General features: G+C 40.8%; 4 protein-coding genes across 5 annotated transcripts; 2 read left to right on the top strand and 2 right to left on the bottom strand.

The window, feature by feature from the left end:
• Nucleotides 1–1,850: 1,850 nt before the first annotated feature.
• LOC135494008 (mitochondrial import inner membrane translocase subunit Tim10 B-like) lies at nt 1,851–3,927 on the bottom strand. The gene is made up of 3 exons (XM_064781736.1): nt 3,753–3,927; nt 3,329–3,424; nt 1,851–2,969 (listed from the first exon to the last, which is right to left on the bottom strand). Exons 1-3 carry the CDS (start codon nt 3,792–3,794, stop codon nt 2,703–2,705), a joined length of 405 nt encoding a protein of 134 aa, XP_064637806.1. The 5' UTR covers nt 3,795–3,927; the 3' UTR covers nt 1,851–2,702.
• On the top strand, nt 3,923–7,519 carry LOC135494005 (bifunctional phosphoribosylaminoimidazole carboxylase/phosphoribosylaminoimidazole succinocarboxamide synthetase-like). The gene is made up of 7 exons (XM_064781733.1): nt 3,923–4,046; nt 4,424–4,800; nt 5,031–5,238; nt 5,503–5,672; nt 5,943–6,120; nt 6,267–6,425; nt 6,756–7,519. The coding sequence occupies exons 1-7, from the start codon at nt 4,025–4,027 to the stop codon at nt 6,953–6,955; spliced, it is 1,314 nt and encodes a 437-aa protein (XP_064637803.1). The 5' UTR covers nt 3,923–4,024; the 3' UTR covers nt 6,956–7,519.
• Nucleotides 7,520–8,145: 626 nt separating this feature from the next.
• On the bottom strand, nt 8,146–13,792 carry LOC135494007 (ubiquitin-conjugating enzyme E2 K-like). Its single transcript, XM_064781735.1, has 6 exons — nt 13,587–13,792; nt 12,601–12,750; nt 12,001–12,083; nt 11,552–11,715; nt 11,118–11,188; nt 8,146–10,499 (listed from the first exon to the last, which is right to left on the bottom strand). Exons 1-6 carry the CDS (start codon nt 13,659–13,661, stop codon nt 10,419–10,421), a joined length of 624 nt encoding a protein of 207 aa, XP_064637805.1. The 5' UTR covers nt 13,662–13,792; the 3' UTR covers nt 8,146–10,418.
• A 187-nt stretch (nt 13,793–13,979) lies between these two features.
• Nucleotides 13,980–23,063, top strand: LOC135493182 (ribose-phosphate pyrophosphokinase 2). Of its 2 annotated transcripts, XM_064780227.1 has the most exons (7): nt 13,980–14,171; nt 15,014–15,197; nt 15,476–15,699; nt 16,050–16,223; nt 16,606–16,765; nt 18,167–18,283; nt 21,598–23,063. In XM_064780227.1, exons 1-6 carry the CDS (start codon nt 13,981–13,983, stop codon nt 18,257–18,259), a joined length of 1,026 nt encoding a protein of 341 aa, XP_064636297.1. In that variant the 5' UTR covers nt 13,980; the 3' UTR covers nt 18,260–18,283; nt 21,598–23,063. The 2 variants fall into 2 exon arrangements, with proteins under 2 accessions (XP_064636297.1, XP_064636298.1); XM_064780228.1 differs by lacking the exon at nt 18,167–18,283.
• Nucleotides 23,064–23,208: the final 145 nt, after the last annotated feature.

The following is a 23,208-nucleotide window of genomic DNA, read 5'->3' on the forward strand; positions in this document are numbered from 1 at the left end:
GTTCCATTGCGAAGACTGTCCTGATGACGCCGTATTGGGGAATTCTAATTGGGCAATACATGTAGTCATTTATTCCGTGAAAACTTTGAGGCAAAGCAAGACGTTTTCGAAGCAGTAACGGCGCCGTTTGAATTGCGTCAAAGTCTTCTCGATGAGCTGTTACTCATCTTGACCCTCGAAGTATTGACGTTGCTCAGCTTCCAGACAACGCGCGTCAAGATGGCGGAGACTACGATCAAGGCAATACCGCTGGAAGTCCAGTATGCATTAAGCAGTTGAGCTGCACACAGTCTCCCTGATGGATGACTCCATTGTCATTGATAATGGCTCACTAGTTCAGAGGGTCAGCGTGCGCTCTGACATTTTTCGGATTCATACAAACACAGTACACTCCGGATGCAGTGGACCCTCCTCGTCCTGTCGCCGGACGATGCAGGATGACAAAAAGAACTGCAGGAGTCTTACTAACACTGACCAGATCAGATTATGGTGCTTTATCAGAATGTGCACTGGGGTGACCTTTTTGTGAAGAACTGCGTCGAAAAAGGTTAATAAAATCATTCCTGAACTTTTTGACCCCAAGAATATAAAGGTAAAAATTCAAGGCGTGGTTAATAAACATCATGCCATCACAAATCTCGTTCGTGATTTGACGGATAGCGGCCTCTCGCGGCGACCAGGGAGCGGGCTTTATGACAGTCCAAACGAGAATATCGATGGCGTTGGGGAAATAACACATGACGAATACCCAGGACACCAACATCAACATCGCGTTCAACTGAGCCTCCTTCCGACGGTTGTCAATCGCCTGCGACATTTCAGCGCGAATCTTGCGCCGGCGAAAGAGGGCGGACATAATTATGATGTTGCACAATAAGACGGCCACTGGGGCAGCCCAGAGCCTTACCACAACTGTAGTAACGTAAAAAACGTCGTACATCCAAGCGGGGGTGAAGGGGCATTGGGCCCGAAAGATTGCTCCCTCTTGTACCCGGAAGTTTCGAGTAAAGGACGGGGCGGACAACAGAGCGAAGAATATACTCAAGCCAATGACAGTTTTCCGGGCCCGAGAGACCGTGCAGATTTGACTCGCTTGGAGGGGCTTGCAGACGCTGATGGTCCGGTCGACTGTCATGCAGACGAGAGTCCAAGCAGACGCATTTATCAACCAGTTTGCCCCGAAAAAGAACCCCTGACAGTAGGCGTCCCCCATAGCTAGCGAAACGCTCGGATATTGCGTTGTTGTCCATCTTATCCCGACGATGACACTACAACCAATGATGTCGAAAGCTGCGATGATTTTCATGTACCATGTCGTGCTGGCGGTGGAGTAGTGCTGGCCGGTCAACACAAGAAGACTGAGAGCGTTACCAACGACTCCCATGACTATGATGATCGGAGGACCACAGCGTACAAGCATCAAGTGGGAATATTTCAGGATCACCAAGTAAGAGTCAACGACTTCTCGCGGCCCGGTGGCGTTTTTGGAATCGCCTTCCATTACAAAGATTTTTGTCTTGGTACATGTAGGTCTGTTTAAACAATCATGTCACCTTCGTCCAAATTAGTTGAAATGCTCCGCAAACCGCGCGATCGCACAATGAACACAGACGAGAACCGGCGGTCGTCGTACACGACGAAAATCGTAACTTGCGCGCTGGCTTCGTTGCGCCCAGGTGATGCGCGACAGGTGAGATATAACGACGTCCTTGGTTTGGCGGCACTGACTGTCACTTCATATCATCTATCAATGCCGATGTCTTCGCCCAGGGCTAGTTTTCATTTCCTCTTTGATTTTAACTTGGCTCAAATGATTGATTAAATTAGAAACATATCAGACAATAGCATCTCGCTTTATTTTTTTCCTGACAAATCCTGTTATAAACATAATTATATCCTGATACAATAATATAGCTTTTGTTTTATTCCATCATAAATATAGATTGGTTAACAAATTTTAGAAGCATGACATTTGATAGCTTGAGTTTTATACAGGGTTCGTGAGTAAGAGTTTTTCTCCTGTGTATAAACCGGTCACAGGTAGAGGTTGCATTGCTGGAATGAATTTAGCACGTCAAATAAACAACAGAAATGTTTTTATTCTAACTTGCATACAATAGTAGTAGGCCTAATATTGGGTACTCTCGTCAACACTGGTTTCTCCCATCAAGGTGTTTCTAAACCTCTCCAATGTAAGTAACTCCATTCAAGGCATTTTGAAACCTCGCTAATGCTGGTCACTCCAATCACAGTATTTCAAACCTCTCTGACATTGGCTAGTCCAATCAAATCACGGCATTTCAAACCTCTCTAATATTGGCTACTCCAGTCAAGATGTTTCTATCCTCTAATACTGGCAACTCAAAACAAAGTGTTTCTAACTCAACATTGGTTACCCGTTTTCTCCCATCATGGTGTTTCTAAACCTCTCTAATGTTGGTTACTCCAGTCAAGGCATTTTAAAACATCTCTTTGTTTGTGGTTACACCTATTAGGGCATTTTGTAACCTCTCTTTCATATTGGTTACTCCAATCAAATGTTTTCTAAACCTCTCTAATGGTGGTTTATACTACAAACATTGGTTACTCCAATCGAGTTGTTTTTAAACCTCTTTAATATTCCACAACAAATCAATGTCTTCACTGAACCTCTCATCTATCATGTCTATCTAGGGTCAGCCCACTACCAGACCATCATTTTCTCATGTTGTCTCTACAGCAATTTCATTCTCACTAACAGGAATATTCATCTCTGATAAAACAGGATCAACTTTCACATCGCCAGACCCGACTGGTGCGTTTACTTCTGTTGCCCCTTCTAAATGTTCCACTGGTTGTAAATTAAACGGTAGGTTTGCCGCTTCCTTAGCTTCTTTTTCACGTTTTTTAAGCTGTGCTTCAACGAATGTGCCCATAGCCCTCTGATTGTAGCGGACAAAGCGATTGACACAGGCATCGATGCATGAGTCCTGCAAGGGAACAAAAAGACCATCAATAAAGGCACATTATAATTTATTTTACAGTCTTTGGTTGGTTTTAAGCACTGCCTAAACAAGCGATTTACATGGAGATTGCTGCGACCTGCAATAATAATCGCAGTATTGTGCAATAAAACAATCTCTTATCTACAGACTCACAACTGTCATATAATAATCACACAAGTTCCAAAATCTCCCTTCACCTGTAGATTTCAATGTGTGACTCAGTTCCGAATCAAATATTTCTCAACACAATACAGTGGAACCTCCCTCAGCGGACACCTCTCTATTAAGGACAACACTTGTCAGTCCCGAGGGTGTCCTTAATAGAGAGGTTTTACTGTACTTACCTCTTCTTTTGTGGATTTCCTGCTGTTTAAATTACTGATGCAAACATTGAAACAATTCTCTGTCAACTTGTTATATTGCAACAGGAAGTCCCGAAACTGAAAAAACAAACACCGTAGCCAGGAGTTAATTCGACGAAATTCGTTTGAACTGGATCCTTCAAATGCAAATGAATATATACATACAATGATATTTATAAATGAGGTTGACAACATTTGTTTGGGCTCCGACCAGTCATAGGTTTCATGGTTGAAGGGCAAGTAGGCCTCCATCTTTCAATTAAGCCCTGCAATCAACCAAATCACTAAATAGTAAGATTGGAGTAGGACTATTCTGCAGGGGAATAAATTTACATTTACACCACCAGCATTGACTGTTGTTATTTTCAAGGTGAATTTACTTCAATAATACAGAACACAGCCTCACATTTCTAATATTTGACTGATCTACTGGTGCTCCTGCTTGCATTGTATAATTGTATTTGAAATTCTTTGGAACAAGTTAGCATGTAAAGAGGTTTTTGTTCAGCGAAAAACCCAAAACGAGAAATAGGATTTAGTTTTCTTCTTCACGATAGGCGGCGATTTCTTCCAATACACAGCCGCACGCTTGCCACGTGTTGTAGGAAATTTGCTGCTCATTCGAGCAATTTTGTTGCTTTTATATAGTTTTTGTCGATTGCCAAACAAAACAAAACGATGAATGACGGTGCAGGTGATGGTAGGTTTATCTTTCTTCCTACATTTCACGTTGCCATTACTGTTTTTGAAAGGAATCTTTGGAATATTTCTGACCCAGATTAGCACTTTTCGCTCATGACTCGGTCACAGGCAATTGAAGTTGACCATGTATCGCAATGATAACAGAAAAACTTATTCAAGCAATTTGCTTGATTTTGTCCCTTAACCATTCAATTTTCCATGATATTTTGATGATTAATTTATTCAAAAATGACCTTTCTGTCATGCCTCAATGCCTGAACAGAACATGTTCACAGGCAACTTGAGGTTACCGTGACAGAAGGGCTCTGTAGGGAACATGTCCCCACATTGTCGGCATGTCATGTCATGAATATCACTGTCCATGTTTTCTTTTAGGTCTCAGCCTTGGGAAGGTGGTCATCGAGGGCAAAACAAAAGTTGTCTACGAAGTTCCAGCACATCCAGGTCAAGTATTGCTCGTATCGAAAGACCGTATAACAGCTGGGGACGGAGCGAGGTCACATGACTTGGAGGGGAAGGCAGCAATCTCTACGGCAACATGCGCAAAGATCTTTGAATTTTTGAACAACGCTGGTGTTAAGACGCACTTCATCCGCCAACATGGGGAAAAGAGTTTTCTTGCAAGACATTGTGATATGGTTCCGATTGAGTGGGTAACAAGACGGGTCGCTACGGGATCGTTCTTGCGTCGCCATGTGGGCGTCAAAGAGGGCTTCAGATTCTGCCCTCCGAAACAGGAAACTTTCTTCAAGGTTTGTGTTAATAAGACAAGTCCAATGTTCACATTAGAAATAAAACGCTAAAAACGTGGCTCAAGGTCCTTTTCATACTACCAGTATATACCGTAGAACCTCCCCAGTCCTATGGGTGTCCGCATTAGAGAGGTTGTACTGTACTTCTAAATTTCTTGGTTCTTGAACCGATATGAAAGAGCAAAACTTTGATTTTTTTTACTTTGATTTCTTCTGTTTTGATTGTCTAGGATGATGAGAACCATGATCCCCAGTGGTCTTACGAGCAACTGATTGATGCCAAGTTGGACATCGGTGGGCATGTGATCGGTGCTGATGAGGTTGCGATCATGGAGAGGATGACACTGTGTGTGTTTGAGATCCTCGAACATGCCTGGCAGTCGTTGAATTGTAGTCTGATTGACATGAAGGTAGAGTTTGGAATCGATAAGGAAACTGGTAAGTGTGTCCGGGATAATTTTCGTCCATGGGGAGCATTTCTATTCTTATACAATGTGAATACCCTTTCATGATCAAGGACACTGCTTTCATGTCATTGTCAATTTTGTAGATTTCTATTTTGATGGAATACGAATTCCTTTCATATAAAAAAACATTTTTTTCATTTTTAATTTCGCCAATTGAGATTATTTGTAAAGTCTGCAAAAATTACACGCCCACTAAAATTTTGCGGTTACATTATTTCATTGCGTATTCCTGCAGGCGAGATTCTTTTGGCTGACATCATCGATAGTGATTCATGGCGTCTTTGGCCAGCCGGTGACAAGAGACTCATGAAGGACAAACAGGTTTACCGTGATTTGAAGACGGTCACGTCAGAGGCCTTGGATACGGTGAAGAGGAACTTTGCGTGGGTTGCTGAGCAGGTCAAGGTATGAATACGTGTCTACGCAGAGAATAAATAAGTTTTACACAAAGAGCTTAGTGAGAATTGCATCTCTTTTTTAGCACCAATCTAAAAACTTTGTTTCAAAACTCTCTTTGAGTAACACTGTACTTTTATGAATGACCCTGATTTGCTGACAGAAAGGCTGTGGAATCTCAGTAGGAATGCTAAGACCTAGAAAGTAAAGGTGGCATTTCAGAATTGGACAATTGAATTGAATTTGGAGTGTTTTGATATCATTGTTATTTCATTTCAGAGCTTGCACCCAAAACCCCATGCCAGGGCTGTGATTGTGATGGGCTCTCCCACTGACCTCTCATATGGAGAAAAGATCGGCAAAGTCCTGAAAAGTCTTGCTATTCCCTATGATATCCGGGTATCGTCTGCTCACAAGGGGACTGATGCAACACTCAGGATTCTGGCCGATTATGAAGGTGAGGACTACTTCCTGAAAGTGGACAATTTACCCTAAAATAATCAAGTTTCAATTATGGACAGCTGCTCAGCATGAGGTCACAATCCCGACTTGCCTTATATGATTTGCATATTTCTAATTTTGGTGGTTTCCTTTACTTTCTAGGTCTTGGTATTCCTACTGTGTTCATCGCCATCGCTGGTCGCAGTAACGGCCTTGGTCCCGTCCTCGCTGGCAACTCTACCTGGCCCGTCATCAACGCCCCTCCACTCACTCCAGAATGGGCTTCGGAAGATGTATGGTCATCTCTGAGACTTCCTTCAGGTAAACTCCATCTTCCTGATAAGAAATGTGGTACACACCATCAACAAGACTAATATCTATCATCATGTAACTAGTGGTGAATCAAAAGTGTCCTGTTGAATGGAAAGCTGAGCATTGGCTGGGACAATGTTAGATCTAGAAATTATATTGTCAACAAAGCTGTGTAAAGTCAAAGAAAACTGCAGCTTTGAGAGGACCCCTGTGGACCTTTGGAGGAAGTCCACCTCTCTTTCACACGGTCTTGATGAAAATCATATTATGCAAAACAAAATTGAATAAGGGTAGCAAATAAGGGAATTCCATTATTCAACAACTGCATATTTTTTCCAGGTATTGGCTGCGGGACCGTAATCACACCAGATGGAGCTGCAGTCGCTGCAGCGCAGATGCTTGCCTTGTCTGACCATGTCGTCTGGTCCAACCTCCGAGCTAAACAACTCAACACTTGGGTCGGATTGAAAATGGCTGACCAGGACCTCGTAAAGAAGCTGCAGGCTCAAAATGAAGGGGTGGCAAATGGAGTACATTAGGACTGTTCTCTATGAAGTTCAGCCAGTTATGCATTTATAGTTAAGAATCTGGACTGAATATTTTGCATGTGGCCATATAATTTTCTTCCATTCTATATTGTCAGCAGACTGCAGGCAGAAATGAGAAAATGTCTTTTAGTTGTGCATGTTTTGGATAAGGTTTATTGTGAATGTGAAGGTGTATTGAACAATTCCAAGGAAAGGTTTCAGGTTTCAGAATACATATTGTTTTGTGTGGGATTATGAATCTCCAAATATTTTTGCCAAAGATGCCTCAAAACCAGTGAACATGAGCGCTGAAGTTTGTTTTTTCTAAATAAAAATCATGCTAAAGCTTTAGGTCGTACAGTGGGATCTCATTGTAGTGAACACCTTTTACAGTGAATACATGGTTATGGTGAACTACCTTAATACAATGCATCCATCTTGACCCTAGATATATTGAACTTTCGTTGATTCGAGGAACCAATTTCAGTCCCGTTGTAATGATGTTCAACTGGACCAGACCAAAGCCATAAAACAATTTCAATGCAATTATATTGTTGTACCAAAGGGTCTTGAGTTTCTTATTAAAAAAACAAACGTTATAAATTTTCAAATAACTTCTTGGCGTGAATTTATCTTTCCTTTAATGGTGATGAGACTGCAATGTCCTCGAAAAGTTCATCATCATACGGTAGAATTCAAGCAGATTGTGATCGATCTAACTTTTATATTGGAGCTGCCAAATCCAAGACTCGTCCGAGTCGACCATCGGAGGATACCGGAATCTTATAATGCCGTTGGTCATTTTTCAACCAAAAAATAAAATACAAAATAAAGGAGTGTAGCTAACATAACTCTAGTGATTCAAGAAGACCTTGTCTTTGAGAAGTTACTGCAAAAGACCTTATGCAGCAATCTCTTATACTTTTTTTTCTGGGGGTCTGAAAAGGGGGGTGAAACAGGCACTGAAGGTGTTAAGACGATATGACAGAGTCACTCCCAGTCAAAATGTTTTTAACCTTGTTATCTGTTAACGTGGTCGGTGTATTGTGACAAACTCATAATGAAGGGCACCTTCCACGCCCGGCCCTGGAGTATGCCAGGCGGTTAGGCCGTGGGCTCAATAATGTTGTGGCCTCAGAACAGTTGCTCCTTAACCAGAACATTAGCAATCAACATTAAAATGAAGAACAAAGACAAGAATATCCTTGATGTATTCTATTTACAAAATGATGATGATGTTGTACATTCCGTCTCTGTTGAAATCCTGAAATTTTTTGCCACTGATCAATGGATCATCTCAAAAATGTCAAGTCCAACAAAGTTTTTACGACTCTTGGGAGCGTAGGCATTGACTATACCTGCAGGAGAAATGCTGGGTCTGGTTGTTCAAAAGAAGTTTTGTCACAAACACTGGCGTTAACTTTACTTGGCATTATAAAGACTAAGGGCTTAACTGAAGAAGTTAACACCAGGGTTAGTGACAAGTTTTGTCTTGAACAACCAGGCACTTGTTTATTCAATGGTTTCTTTTTTTCTGAGATGCCCTTTGAATAACAGAAAAGAACCACCAGACAGAGATTTGATGAGCCAGCATTAATTCAAATAGAAAACTACCTTTACATGAGACTAGTTCAATTAGTTTCCACGAAGTGTAGACCCTTTGCAATAACGTCACGATGTCGGCCATGTTGGGGGCCAGATATAACGTGATGATTTTGGCTTTCTTCTTTTCAGGACTTCGCGTCAGGACTTGTGCAAAGCGTCACAATATAGCGTCGCGCTCGTGACCGCACTGTTCGCGGCCATCTTGGGGGGCATTGTGATGCATATTGCAAAGCGTCTATTGACCGCACTGTTATTATCCCTATTTTTTTCTTTAACTGATGTTATCCATGACAGGATTGAGTCGTGGAACAATCTCTCCTCAGAATCAGTAAACAAAACAAAATTTTAACTGAACAACAAACACACAAACACCAATAATAAGTCTGTACAAGATTGCATATGTAATTGGTTTCAATTGAGGGAAACAACAACCCGCCCCTCACAAGAATATGACATGCATTACACCTTTTAATCTCAACTTAATCAAATATCACCAGCATAATACTCCCACATAAGCTGGAAATTCTGAAATTTTCATCAAAAACGTATTTCAGACATTTTTACAAGTAATTAACTAAGCCTCAAAGTCTTCTACGGCGTCATATCCCCACCCAGCATCAAAAAATGAAATGTTATACGACTTGGAGAGCTTCTCAAACATAAACAACTCCTAGGGCTGGTGACACAATGACATTTTTCACCAACGTTGGTGTTACAACTGATCCAAATGAACTAACCACCCAAAGATCACTTCAGAAAGATTGCTAATGTTTTCTAATGCACAGAGAGCATCACGTGCCTCAAACCACTATGCTATCACCAACTGGCCAAACGAACAAAACGAGTCCCTTATGAGGTTTGTTAGTCAATCAATCAAAATCCCCATCAAAAACGGGATCTCCAACACCGAGGTCTCCAGTTTTTTCCAATAACCTCTCTTTGCCTCTTGACAAATCTATTGCTCGATATGGCCAACAAACAAGAGACATAGGTCTTCTGCCATATGTTGTGACAGGCTTAGAGATCAAGTTATACCTGTCTAAAATCCCAGTGACGGTGTTAAGACCTAACACCACATCAGTAGACAATTTTTTTGTGTAACTGAGCCAGCGTTTTTATAACCGAGTCCTTCCTAACTGTGCTTGGCAATATAAACCGCAACGGAGGAACAAGCGACTTGGATAAAACTGTACTCATGCTGAATATCATCCTCGTTCGCTGCATCTTTTGGGCAAAACTAACACGAGGACACACAAGATGACACTTCCATACCCTTACACTCAAAATCTTATAAATATCTGCAAAAAGCCATACTGTACACAAGGAAATATTCGCAGCCATCTTATACCGCGGTTTTGGGAAATTGCAACTTTTGCACCACCAATGAACCCAATAAGGAAACACCTTGTGCATAAAAGGCCGTCAGATTTTCATTAACCCACTTTTTTCATAGCTTCTCGTGATCAGGGATCAAAACGCACTATAAGAAATCTTCCTTTTGAAGGCATTTTTGAGTAGTTTAGAGCCGTGAATTCAAGATAAAGGTTATCATATGTCCAACTGGTTCATAGGCGGCGTTACAATATATTTCCACATGTCTTCTGCCTGTGGTGAGTTGACCGACACCCTCATTTACATCAACGTTGCGTGTATGAACAGTCTAGGATTTATAAAAAGATGTTCGATGAAATCTCAGGCACTCACAGAAATTGTGCCAGGGATGTAAAGCTGCAATCATTGCGTGCAAGTCTCCCACGGTGACAGCACCAACCATGGTGGGGCGTCTCCTAGTGTTTGCGACTCAATCAAGCATAGGTTGTTGAAGTTGATGAAATGTCAAAATGTAGCTTCAAGCCACTAGTACACCTTATCAAATGTTGCCGCCAAATAACATTTCAATGGAACGTTCTACGTCCCAGCCGCACGTTGATAATGCAACTAAAACTTGATTCTGAAAGATATGAAGAAAAGAGTTCTGAAAAGTTAAGACAGTTTCATTATTGTACTGGTGACTCAACCCTGTCATGTCGGTCCTTCTCCTTCTTTTTAAGCATTCGCTCTGCACAACGGCAATGTTTATTTCCATTTCACCTGAGCCATGAGAAAGTACGATGAACCAGAGAGCGTCGGCCTTTAAGGCCAGCAGTTCTTGGAGTGTCCTTGAAGGCCTCGACACTATCTGTGCAGATTGTATTTACTTGTAGCACAAGTAAATAGAGATAAACATTGCCGCTGTACAGTAACCAGACATGTCAACATGATGATGGACAGTCAGCGCAGTGGAAACATCCGCGCCTATCACCTCTGACATCCTGGGTTCAATTCCCGGCCAGCCTATCACCAGCCTATCACCTCTGAGATCCTGGGTTCAATTCCCGGCCAGTCCCAGTACACTCATGTGATAGAGACTCTTCAACAGAAGTTTAACTCTGGGATCACCACTGAAAACTTCTGATACATATTCAATGTGTATCAACAAGATTGAAAATTTCAACTATTTCAAGTTTCAAGAGAGAGATTCTACTGTAATATGAAACTCCCTCGGTCAGGCCAGTCTCCAGTTACTTACCTCACTAAATCCCATGTCCATTAGTTGTGATTTTTTTCGTGTACACTCATCCTCTTCAGTTCGGGGTGGAGCTGAAACATCATCAAATCAACAAATTGTAACGGAAGAACAACGACTGCAAACAATTATGTAAGACAGGAAACATCAATAAGTTTTACAATCTTTACAATGTTAGGATTGGGTTTAACTCCCTCTCTCTCTTGCAAATCTAAATGAATGGTTGATAAACCATGTGCTCACCTCTTGAAAAGAAGTATTCAGGATAAAGTTGATTTGTCAAACTGGCCGCTAAGAATTGTCAGAACTAATTGATGTGAATACAGTTCTTTAAAAGTTTTGAAATCCATCATATCCTAATTTCACTTTGGAGTGTCAAACTGAAAATCATATTTCTCCAGCCTTTTTCAAAGAGTTCCAGTTCTCATTCTACTCACCACCAGCATATACACGTGCCCAATGCATGGCTGTTTTTCGGTAAGCGTTTATATCAGAGTTATACTGGTTTGCTACGACTGCATCTTGTGGGTCGTTCGGTTCTGGCGTCGCCATCAATGCTTGTAATGAAAGTAAAACAGTCCGTAACGTCATGGCAGCTGCCCTGGAGAAAGACAACACAATATCTTGGTGATTAAGGCAAGATGAAGATAAAATTACCTGGTCAGCATTGTCAGGGTAATCACAAATGACAGTTTACAGTGCACTGTGAGTCATGAACAAGCAGGCAAACAAGAATTTGCATCAGTCAAACTCATGCGAGTTCAGGCCTTTCAAAATATGTGAACGTTTATACCTTGTTATTTTCTAGCCTATTTTGGGGACATGTTTTTTTTCTATTCAGGCTTGTCATGGCGAGCTGATAAATTCAACAGATCATTTTACTTACCACTGGTCTTTGAGGATATCAAGGCAGATGGCTCCAGTGACTGAACTTATGTTGGGGTGCCAGATTTTTGTAACAAATTTTACCTGAAAGGATGAATGAGAATAAAGAACATACAAGGCATCCCCGGTCACAAGACATCCAAGTGATGATTCTGGCAGAAAAGATCTGGAACATATTAAATTTTCACAGATTCCAACTTCTCTTTAACTTGGCCCGTTACTGAACATCTCTGATGTGGCAATAATGCCACAAAAGATGCACGGCGACTCGAACTGGTTTTCGGGATAGATTGTAAGTAATACTTGAACTAATAAGGGAGGTTTTGAGGCAGAAAAAAGCTTTTTCATACCCATTTACCATGTGTTTGCACCAAGTTGTTGGGGGGGGGGGGAGCAAGTCTGGCACCTTGGGGAGCCAGGCTGTTGCTTCAGCAGTCATAATTTCACTGTGGTAACGATGTTAGGGGTCGTTTTCCAGGGGATTGAGTCTCATCTATGTTTCTGTTGCATATCACTATCAGTGTCATTACGGTATCCAGAACAAGGTCATATAGGCTCAGTAGTACCATATTGGCACTCCTCAGATGATCACTAGACATACCTTTGGAGGCGTGAAAGGATATGTATCCGGAATTTCAATGTCCAATTTATAGACGCCTCCTTCATATGGCGTGTCTGGGGGTCCGTCAATTTCACCCTTCAAACTCGTACATGTCTCATTGTTGAATTCTAATTTCACCTTGAACTCCTCCTGCAAAGAATGAAACGCTGTATGAAACATATTAAGACAGAATCATTTCGTAATTCATTATTCTGTCTGGTTGATGGAGAATGTGGTTGAAGAACAACTCCCTTTGTGATCACCTCTCTATCAGTATTAATGACAACCTCTCTCCCCTAAAGGACACTAGGTTTGGTCCCAAATTAGTTGTTTCCATTCAATTTGACCTCTCTAGACCTGACAGCTCTCTATTAAGTAGAGCACTTGTCAGTTACGAGGGTGCCCTTAATACTAATACACAGTAATAGAGAGGTTCTACTGTAAAGTGGATTTTTCATAAATTCCTTTAGTTACATTTGGCCCTCTTAGGAGGTGCAGTAAGTCAAGTAACATTACAGACCTCATCATCACAGGGAGGGAGGTTTTAAGACCAAGTGTTAGTGGGATAAGTTGGTGTTAGGTCGAGTTGGCCCTGCACCATTACACCAAAGTATCGGGGTCGGGCTAACGCGTCAGACAACTATCGCCACATCGCCTGAAAGGTAGTGCGTATTTTCGGAAATTAACGTCATGGCATAAAGTAGCGCTTATGCTACGTGTAACACACACATGACACAACGTGGCAATAGTGGGTGCCAAATACAATACATGCGTTATGATAAATAATGAATATACAGTATACTAATATGTCAGTTATGCTGTACATATTATAAGCCAATGCTGGATGTGGCAGTGCATTAACATCATGAGCAACATCCCAATGATGTTATGCATAATGCATGCATGAATAATACATCTATTAATCTGCATGAACATGGACTGCATGTGCAAATGTAATGAATACTCAAAATGTAAACTCAGCTGACCTCGTTTCCTTGACCTTTGGCGCCCATAACCTCCTTGAATTCTCTCTGGATTCGCGTTACAGCAAGATTAGCCATTGTTCTACACTGTCTTAAACAACTAGACTAATCAAACTTTATTTCTGATTTGACGATTTTGTTATTTATTGCTTTTTACATGCGAAAATTCCAGAAAGTGACAGAAATACTTCTGCCTTCGTCAACCAACTGTCAAGGTCACTGGCTTCCCGGAAATGGTGCAAAAATCACTTTCTTTTAGGTTTTGGTCAAATAGATGCAAAGAAAAATGTATTTAACACTTTGAATGAGTCAAAATTCTGCATAAAATACTTAAACAAAGCTAAATAAATTCTTTATTTGAAAATAATTCATTCTGATTCTGCGCAGTAGATTCCGCATGGCCGCTATCCGATTTCAGAATCTGGAAACTTTTCTGGAAACGGTTTGCGAAATAAAACCTAAAAAAATGCCCAATATCAAAATATTTGGTGGAACCTCCCATCCTGAATTGGCACATAATGTTGCAGCACGTCTGGGACTCGAGCTTGGGAAGGTTGTCTCCAAGAAATTCAGCAACCAGGAGACTTGGTAAGATTGTAACATTGATTTGCAGCTTTATCCATGATCATGCACTACAAAATGTACGCAGTGGGCAGTACTGTGCAATCTACATGAGGTAGTGTGTTGTGTGGATGTGTATGTCGACACAGTATGACCACGTGACAAATGATGCTCTTTCCAAAAATCTGAAAATGTGATGTTGGTCTTTTCTTTTTTTCATGAATAAAACATGCATGGCCCAAGCCCAAGGTCAAGGGCCAGGGGGCATTTTATCTGTTATCAATATCATATTCTTTTCGAAGAAGACAAATCGGCACTTTGCACACACTCACTGACTCAGTCTCTGAGTCTGACTCAGAATACGTCAGAAGGTCTAAGACTTCGGACTGTGCGTAGAGGGGAGTAGAGACACAGCGATCCTTTGTTCAAGGTGAAATGCATGACTAGTCAGCGCCTAAACAAACTTCTTCGAATTCGTCAGTCTATGAAGATGCCAACAACGAAGTTTGACATCAAAGAAAAAGTCGTGCTTTATTGCAATGCATAGATTACTGTAGATAGATGGATATCTGAGGACGTTGCAGCACATTTGTACTGTAATATAGTGTAAATATCATGTGCGTGCACTCCCGATTATTTATGCAAGTCCTATCAACCATTTTGAAGGAGTTTGTTTGGGCGCTGACCAGTCATGCGTTTCACCTGGAACAAAGGGTCATATTGGCAACAGGCTCACATGTTGTATGTTATGGCATTGTCCAAAGTCGGCTTAGGAAAGCATACTTGGTGTGTAGGGGTCTTTGACAATTTATGACCCTGCCCCATGCTAGGCCTGTTGCTGACAAAAGGATTGCTGTTCTTCTTTCCAGTGTCGAGATTGGTGAGTCTGTACGTGGAGAAGATGTCTACATCATCCAGAGTGGTTGTGGTGAGGTGAACGACATGTTGATGGAGCTCCTGATCATGATCAACGCTTGCAAGATTGCCTCATCCTGTCGTGTCACGGCCGTCATTCCGTGCTTTCCTTATGCTCGACAAGACAAGAAAGACAAGGTGAAAAAGTTTCGCAAATAACATGTCTGAACTGGTTTCAGTTTGACCAAAAGGTCTGGCAAACATGAATTCGGCAATATCAATCAGCATCACCCACAAGGTCGCCCTGAGGTGAAAGCTGTCCAAAATCTGCAATTTATCCATACATGAGTTCTTCTGTTCATCTCCCTGATGTTAATTTTGGTAAAACCTGCTTGTTCAGCTTTAAAGCTGATGTTAGTACCAAATATTTACTCATTTTCTTGCTCTTGTTCACACTTGTACTCACCTCCTTACAGAGCAGAGCTCCCATATCAGCCAAGCTTGTAGCCAACATGTTGTCGGTATCTGGAGCCGACCATATCATTACTATGGATCTCCACGCCTCACAGATTCAAGGATTCTTCGACATTCCTGTTGATAACCTTTACGCTGAGCCTGCCGTTCTGAAATGGATTCGTGAGAACATTCCAGAATGGAAGAACAGTTGTATTGTATCACCTGATGCTGGTGGTGCAAAACGGTAGGTTCGACATACTGCATAGAAGTCCAGGACAAGACTATCACTAGCAGAAGAACGTGCTTGTTGCATACGGATAAAGGGGAGGAATCGGGAAAAATTCCTCATGATAATGATTTTGCATGTTTTTGAAGTCATTTGAACAGTTGTGTTCAAGACGAGTTTAAGAAAAGAACGGGAAAGTGAACTCAACATTGGCTCCTGTCCAGCAGCAGTAGATATTGATAGTGGTGCCAGTGACTGCACCAATCATTCGAGTCACTTTTGGAAAGAAAATGCACTGAAGAGGAATTCGATGAAATATGCCAATCAGTAATAAGAAACTTTGTGACTCTTCTGCAATTTATTTCCAGTGTGACTTCAATTGCTGATCGCCTGAATGTAGACTTTGCCTTGATTCACAAAGAACGACGAAAAGCTAATGAAGTAGCGTCGATGACGTTGGTAGGAGACGTGCGAGATCGTGTGGCGATCCTAGTTGATGACATGGCAGACACTTGTGGCACAGTCTGCTTAGCTGCTCAGAAGTGAGTGCTGAGTTGAGTTTGAATTCAATTCGGCTTCAGCAACGCTTTTTTTTTTGTTTAAGTGAAAGAGAAATGATATATAGTATAGTAGACAGATTTGTGGATGGCTGAGACTATGCTTCTTGCATGTGTGAAGAGAGTGTCCCAAAAAATGCCATCATTAAGATTTGAGCCTTTTATTGTTTGGCTGCAGAAAAACGTGAGGGGAAATCAGTGTGGGAAACCATTGCGACTGCTGTCCTCAGCAGAATGGTGAGAATAACAAAGTTCGTCGGGACCAAAAACCCTTTCCTTAGATGAAATGTTATGACCTGGATTGGTGGCTTGGTGAGGTTTTCTATCTGGAAAGTTCCTCTGAGATACAAATGCCTGTTTTTTTCAGGTTGCATGAGGCTGGAGCAACAAAGATCTATGCTGTTTGTACCCATGGCATCCTGTCGGGACCCGCACTGTCTCGTATCAACAACTCGTTATTTGAAGCCGTCGTGGTGACCAACACTATTCCACAGGAGTCGAACATGAAACAGACAAGTAAACTGCAGGTAGGTGGGAGAGGGTTAATGTGAGGCAGATGCTTTGAGCAGTGCTTGGGATTGGTGTACTGTCATGTCTTGTTTATTGTTGCAGAGTTGCGTATTGATAACCAATGCATTGCACAGTGCAGTACATTGCCGTATGCTGCAATGGACTGTCCTGCACTGTGTTATGCATTGGCTCACGGTTGGGGCTGACTCGTACACAATGGCAAACTTTGACAGCATTTTTGGGCGAAAAGTATCAAATGAAAGGAATTTCTCATGGTAATTCAAGTTAGATTACAGCTTAAACACTTGGTTAAAGATTCTGCATGATATATTATGCCATTTTAGCCATGGTGCAGCGTTGTGCAAAGTGGAGTTATGGTTGTATTCTGATTTTTGACTGACTTGCCGAAGGTTCTTGACCTGCTGTAAATTCCCCTAAAAACTTATAACATTGTAACTGTACTAAGATTATAGACAAATCAGATTGGTCTGCAGATTTACTTTACAGTTGAAATTGTTCAGAATCACATGGCTGAGTCGTCATGTCACACTTTGGCATTCAGTTACTATTCATTTTATGAGCCTTTCAAAGTTCATGAATAGATGATAGGATGGTATAGATAATAGGTTTGGAAAAAAAGTTGAACAGCTGCTTCATGTCAACCTCTTCAGATGTGAATATTTAAGCAAAACTTGGATTGTCATCTACGATTTTGGTACAATCCCTTTCAATTTTTTCTATGTGTGGGTAGTTTTAGAATGCTATATGTGTAAATGTGTTTATCACTGTGCATTGCCTGTATAGTTTGAAAAGATAATGTGGGTATATTGTGTTATTGTATTACCTGGTTATAACAGTTAAAATGATTAGCCCTCAAGTTGTTGTTGTCCTCATGTGCGGGTTCATATAAGGTGTAACCACATCTGTTCATCATTAAGGCCATGCCAATAAGTTATTTGTGTCATCACCTCTAGTTTTCTGCATAGTACTAACTAATTGTGGCCCTGAGTCCTGATTCAATTCCCTGGAGATGACGAAATCCACTCAGTTACCTAAAAGTACATGCCGTATAATGGAGGCAAGAAATAAAACATGACAACTACCACTGCCCGATTCCCCATGGTAGTGTTTTCTGAACATGAAAATTGTCACCTCTTCTCCTATGTACAAAAACGTCACCAATCAATTAAGTTGTTTAAACAGGTTTGGGGGGCCGGGGAAAAATATTTTTTGTGCGTAGGCAGTGCAATAGTATAAAAAATGAGTGCAAATGACTGAGCGATGCAATTAGGATAGAAGGGCATTTACCAATTCATGTTATTAAGGCCAGGAAGAGAATTTAAGAATTATCTTTCTAATTTCAGCGCGTTGTTTTCTCATGTTGTCCATGATAACGTGTGTGATTTCCTTTCTTGTAGATGATAGACATTGGCTTGATTCTAGCTGAAGCAATACGACGAACCCACAACGGTGAATCTGTGTCCTACTTGTTTAGTAATGTTCCATTGTAGCGTCGGCGTCAGCAAGTTTTTAAGGTGTGGTAGTGGTTATTAGCGGCGTTCTCCGCGCATCTTTACGGGGGTGTTGTCTTCTTACACGTTTTTAGCTCGGCTGACGAAAGTTGAAACATTCCATGTTAAGTACATGTACATTGACCCATGTATTCCAGCTGAGTGCCAGGCCCTTGGGCCTCTTGTTGGAATTATTTCTAAGTGTGGTCATCTGTTTTGAGTAGTACTGTAGTGAGTATAAAAAGGGCTGCTATGAAAATTATTGCAACATGATGAAAGTAAAGGTTGAAACTGATATGTCCTTGGCGGGTTTTTGCATTTTCCAGCCAGATGATTATTATGGTCATGAATTCTGAATGAAATATTTGTTGTCAAATAAAATGTTGAAAGTCTTGTGCTAAAAACTTGTGAGAGGCAGGACTCTTCTTCAGTGTGGCGAACGCTGTATATCAATTCTCTTATTGCATGGGGCTCGCTTCCTATAGAATCACTAAAATCCTTTTTTTATTCTCTGTCTTACGCGTTTTTCTCCCTTTAGATTTCTCAAGTTTGTTGCAGGAAACCAGAAGTTCCGTTCTGTTGACGACAAAAATTGTTGTTAAAATTTGTTTAGCTGTCATGGTTTAAAAGTTGAAGACCATATAGGTGATTGGAAAATATTCCTTGTGTCAGAGGAGGTGCTTGCCTATTCCCATTCAACTAAGCTTCCTCTTTCACAGTTCAGAAAATGGTTGTAACGCATCTCACACAATCATTTTTTCCAAATGTGCACTTTGTAGTGTTAAAAAGTTCTTTTCAGGATGATTTAGGCACAGGGAATTATATTTTGTCCTTTCTGCACACCCAGTGCAGTGTACTAATACGAAATGCAAACAATTATTAGGCATTAGATGTTGTGCTTGTGAAAATAATCGTCTTTCTTCAGACTGATTACGCTCAACCTACTCATAATCGCAGGAAAGAGCAAGACATCACGCCTACCCCCCTACCCGTAATTTTCATCATATTTGTTTTCTTTGCTTCTAGGTCTTGTACCTTTCAGTGATGAGTGGTGTCGTTTCACTTTATCTCTCTCTGGATGGTACCAGATCCAAATGGCCGAGGAACAGGATGGCATTTTTCCTACCTACCCCACAAATTGCTCCGTGGTGGTTCGGGTCTCTTCTTAGGTCCCTGGCTTGATCCCCACTGTCAGCATCAAACTCTGGGCATGTCTCTGTGCTTAAAATGCCTTACTCCACCCATGTGTATTGATTGGTACCGGTTGGAAGTGAACGGATTGTAGTGCTGATTGAGCAGCTCATCTCTTTTGGAATAGACCAGGAAATAAAGCGCATTGGGAAAATTGTTCAATATAAAGTGCTATAAATGAATTTACATCATAGATTTTTATCTTACCCCTTTAAATTTCAAACTTTTTATAAATCATTCAACCCAAGACTTAGGCAGACGGCAACAGTTTGTCTGCAGTTTCTCAAAAACTAAGGCATGGGTGAAGAATTCTTCGAAGAGAAGCTGATCATGCTTTAAAAACCATCTTGACAATGTTTTGTCTGAGGTTGAAAAGCACATGACACTGACCAGAATTCAAAATGGCAACAATGGAGTTGAATGAGTTTCGTACTTTGTAAATCTTTTTTTTTCAGAAAACCTTGGTATTCCTGCAACAATCTTCAGATCTCTGATTCTCGCTAACTTCTATGCTCCTCGTTAATTGAACGTGACTGGCGCGGTGCTTGCTGCCTGGTTGCAACACAAACTGGTGAAAGGCCTGTATTTCTATGTGCAAACCCCAATTCAATATGATGCATTCGCCTAAAATCTGTATAAATATGCCGGCTTTTTTGCAAATTATTTGTTAAGCAAATGTCCTAACAACTGGCAAATTGTGTTCATTTTCATCATCATCATCATGTCAGGCTTCATGGCCTCCTAGACTTGGACCTTGGTCAGGATGTTGCCTCGTGCACATACTAATACTGGCGTCAGTGACCTGTGTGACGTGAACTCGTGTCAAAATAGCCTGCAAAATATGGTTTATGCGGCTACAGTCCCAGAGAAATAGTGACAGTGTTAAAATCAATCTAACTTTGCTTGGATCGTTTGATTGGGGATGGAATGATTATTTCATGATCATGCACCTTTTATTTTTTCCTTCCAGGTTTCTCATTGCATTTGCAGTGTAGAGTTTTCATCCAATTATTTAAAGTGCTTGTTCCATATTAAAAAAAAATCTCATAGTCTACATATCTCACAATTCTTACTAACAACAGATGTACAGTTTTATTCCTGTGTCCAAGTTTTAGACCTTATTTTTGTGGAAATTACCATTCATTTAAAAAGGATCATTTTCAAAGCATTTTAAGATTTGATTTATTATTGTGTCTGAGAATGGATAGATTTTCAAAGAGTATTAACCATTTGGTTTTGCATGCTTACCACATGACTATTGATATAAATCAGCTCTTGAAAAAGATGCAGCATACAGTGGGAATCAATTTCCTCGGTTTACATGTAGAAAACAAGACCAACATTGAGCAGAGATTCCCATGCAGATCCAGGACTTTCCAACTTCTTCCAGCAGCTTCCTGGGGCGCTAAGCTGAACCGGGGGTGCCAGGCTGCTGACCCCAGCAGCTTGGTGCAAAAACGTTTTTTTCCCCCAAATTGTTCTCTTTTGTTTTTTCCCTCCAAATCACATTTTAGCCACCAAACATGGCGAATGAGTATAAACAAGTCTAGTCCATAGTCCAGTGAGTTGGCCGTTTCTGCATTCTTTGCGGGATTATCTTGACGTGTGAGACCTTGAACAAGCTGAGGAGAAGGTTGATTGGAGGGGAAATTGGAAAGCCCTGAAACCTGGCATGCATATTTATCCAGAGACCTGGAAACTTGTCTAAAGTAACAACTTATTCACGGTAGTTGCTATAGTTACTAACTAAAACAAGGTGGTAGCCATAGTAGCAAAATAACTGAAGGTGGAAGCCATGGTAACCAACTTTTCACAGCAGAAGGTGACTCGGCATTGCAGTCTTCTGCAGCCGGTGCATTCACTTCTCTCTCTGTCTGTAGCCCAGTCAGTCATAAGGTAAGAAATGGAAAGAATTGAAACAAAAATGGTTGATTTGTCAAAAAAATTTAAGTATTGAAATCTTTAACGTCCAACCCACATCCCTTGGTTAACTTCTTTGTCTAACTTTAAACTTCTGACTTCAAATCTTTTTCAACTTAGGTATAAAATTCTTTTTCCACAGTTCAAAATTTCATCTTGATGTTTTTTAATCCATTCATTTTCAAAATTTGCACCGCATTCATATTCTGTTTGGTCTCTCGTTCCAGGCTATCGACATTTCCATGATGTTGGCAGAGGCTATTCGCCGAACGCACAATGGCGAGTCAGTCTCGTATCTCTTCAGCAATGTTCCTTTATAACCCAACATCAAATCATCATCTCAATGCAATCTAATGCCGTAAGAGGGCATCACAGAGGGAAGAAGTCAGTGATATTTCATGGAGATTTACGGGAGAACTTGATTATAATGGTCCCTACTGACCTGGAAAGACCTCATGAACTTTTTATTCGTTTAAATTGTCCAGTAAAACTGTTCAAGTCTATAATTTTGTTAATATTCCTTATTAGAAACTTCTGTGACAGGGTATGTCGTATGTCTGATTCTAATAGCCTGCTGTGGCAAAAGAAGACACTTTTGTCGCATGAAGAGAGAAAAGTGAGAAAGTGTTCTGTGTGCTCAGTTGAGAACATTTGTTGAGGTAAAACTCAGCTCATGAAAGCACACTAAAACTTTAGATTTATTGCTTTTTTGCCATGATCTATTTTGCATTGAGAGTTGAGAGAATTGTGTGACAGTTTCTAAATAGCTTTCGTATGTCTGACCCTTTCTCTTTAAATCCGACAAATGTTGATGGTTTTGAATCATGTCGAGTTTGATGAACCAGGTTTTGGTTCAAAATATTTGTTTCTAGATGAAATCATGTTGTTCCGTCAAAGAATGTTATTGTTGAGTTTTATTTTTTTGTCTGGCTTTGATTCCCCCACTGACAACACACGTGTGTTTTCAATGTGTGTGTGTTTGTCAGTCGAGTGCGGGGTTATTGAGCTCTTATTTCCATGTGCCTGTGGTACAGGCAGTTGGAAGCCCTTCTCGCCAGTACCATGACAGTGCACTTCGAAATAACTTCGCGATATAAACAAAATGTATAAAGATTATGTCATCAAAATCGACCTAGTGGCATGTTTCTGACGTTATGTTCGGGAAACCAATCCGTTATTTGTTCAGTAAAACTGTCTTTGTTCCTAATTCTTCAAGTATATATACTAAAAATCTCAGTTGCTATGGAGTGTCGTTTTGTAAAGAAGAAACATCATTCAGCTGCTGCGTTTCACGTTTTGTAACCAAAACCACCTGGTTCAAAATATGGAAGAGTCGTAAAGCAGTTAAACTCAATTAGGTGTTTCAGAATGGAAATTGTTACTGTCGGTAATGGTTGTCTCACCAAACACTACAAGTTTGAAGCAGTCGCTTTGTCCAAACGCTTGGCCAAGTCCAAGTTGTTCAGGTTCGGCTTAGCATTTAGCATGTTTTACTTTGAATCTCTTGGTTTTTCGTTAGACAACCCATCCCGAGAGATTGTATCGTTACTTGTAGCGAAATGAATACCAAACTTGTTTGGAACCTTTCCTGTCATGTGTTCAATTTGTCTCCTGTTTTAATTCAAGTTTGTATTACATAACAATAACATGAACATGAATATGTTGTTTATAAGAAATCAGGTTGATTTTTAAACAGTTGTTTCTTTCTCTTTGTTCTGATCAGGCGCTCTACGCTCCAAGGGGGCACACCAGAGGCACGCCTCCCTAATTCATGAAAAATCTTTGAAATTGGCTATGAAATTTAAGAAAACGCCAGGCATTATGATGAGCACGTCTCC

This window comes from Lineus longissimus, chromosome 9 (assembly GCF_910592395.1).
Source record: "Lineus longissimus chromosome 9, tnLinLong1.2, whole genome shotgun sequence".
NCBI lineage: Eukaryota > Metazoa > Nemertea > Pilidiophora > Heteronemertea > Lineidae > Lineus > Lineus longissimus.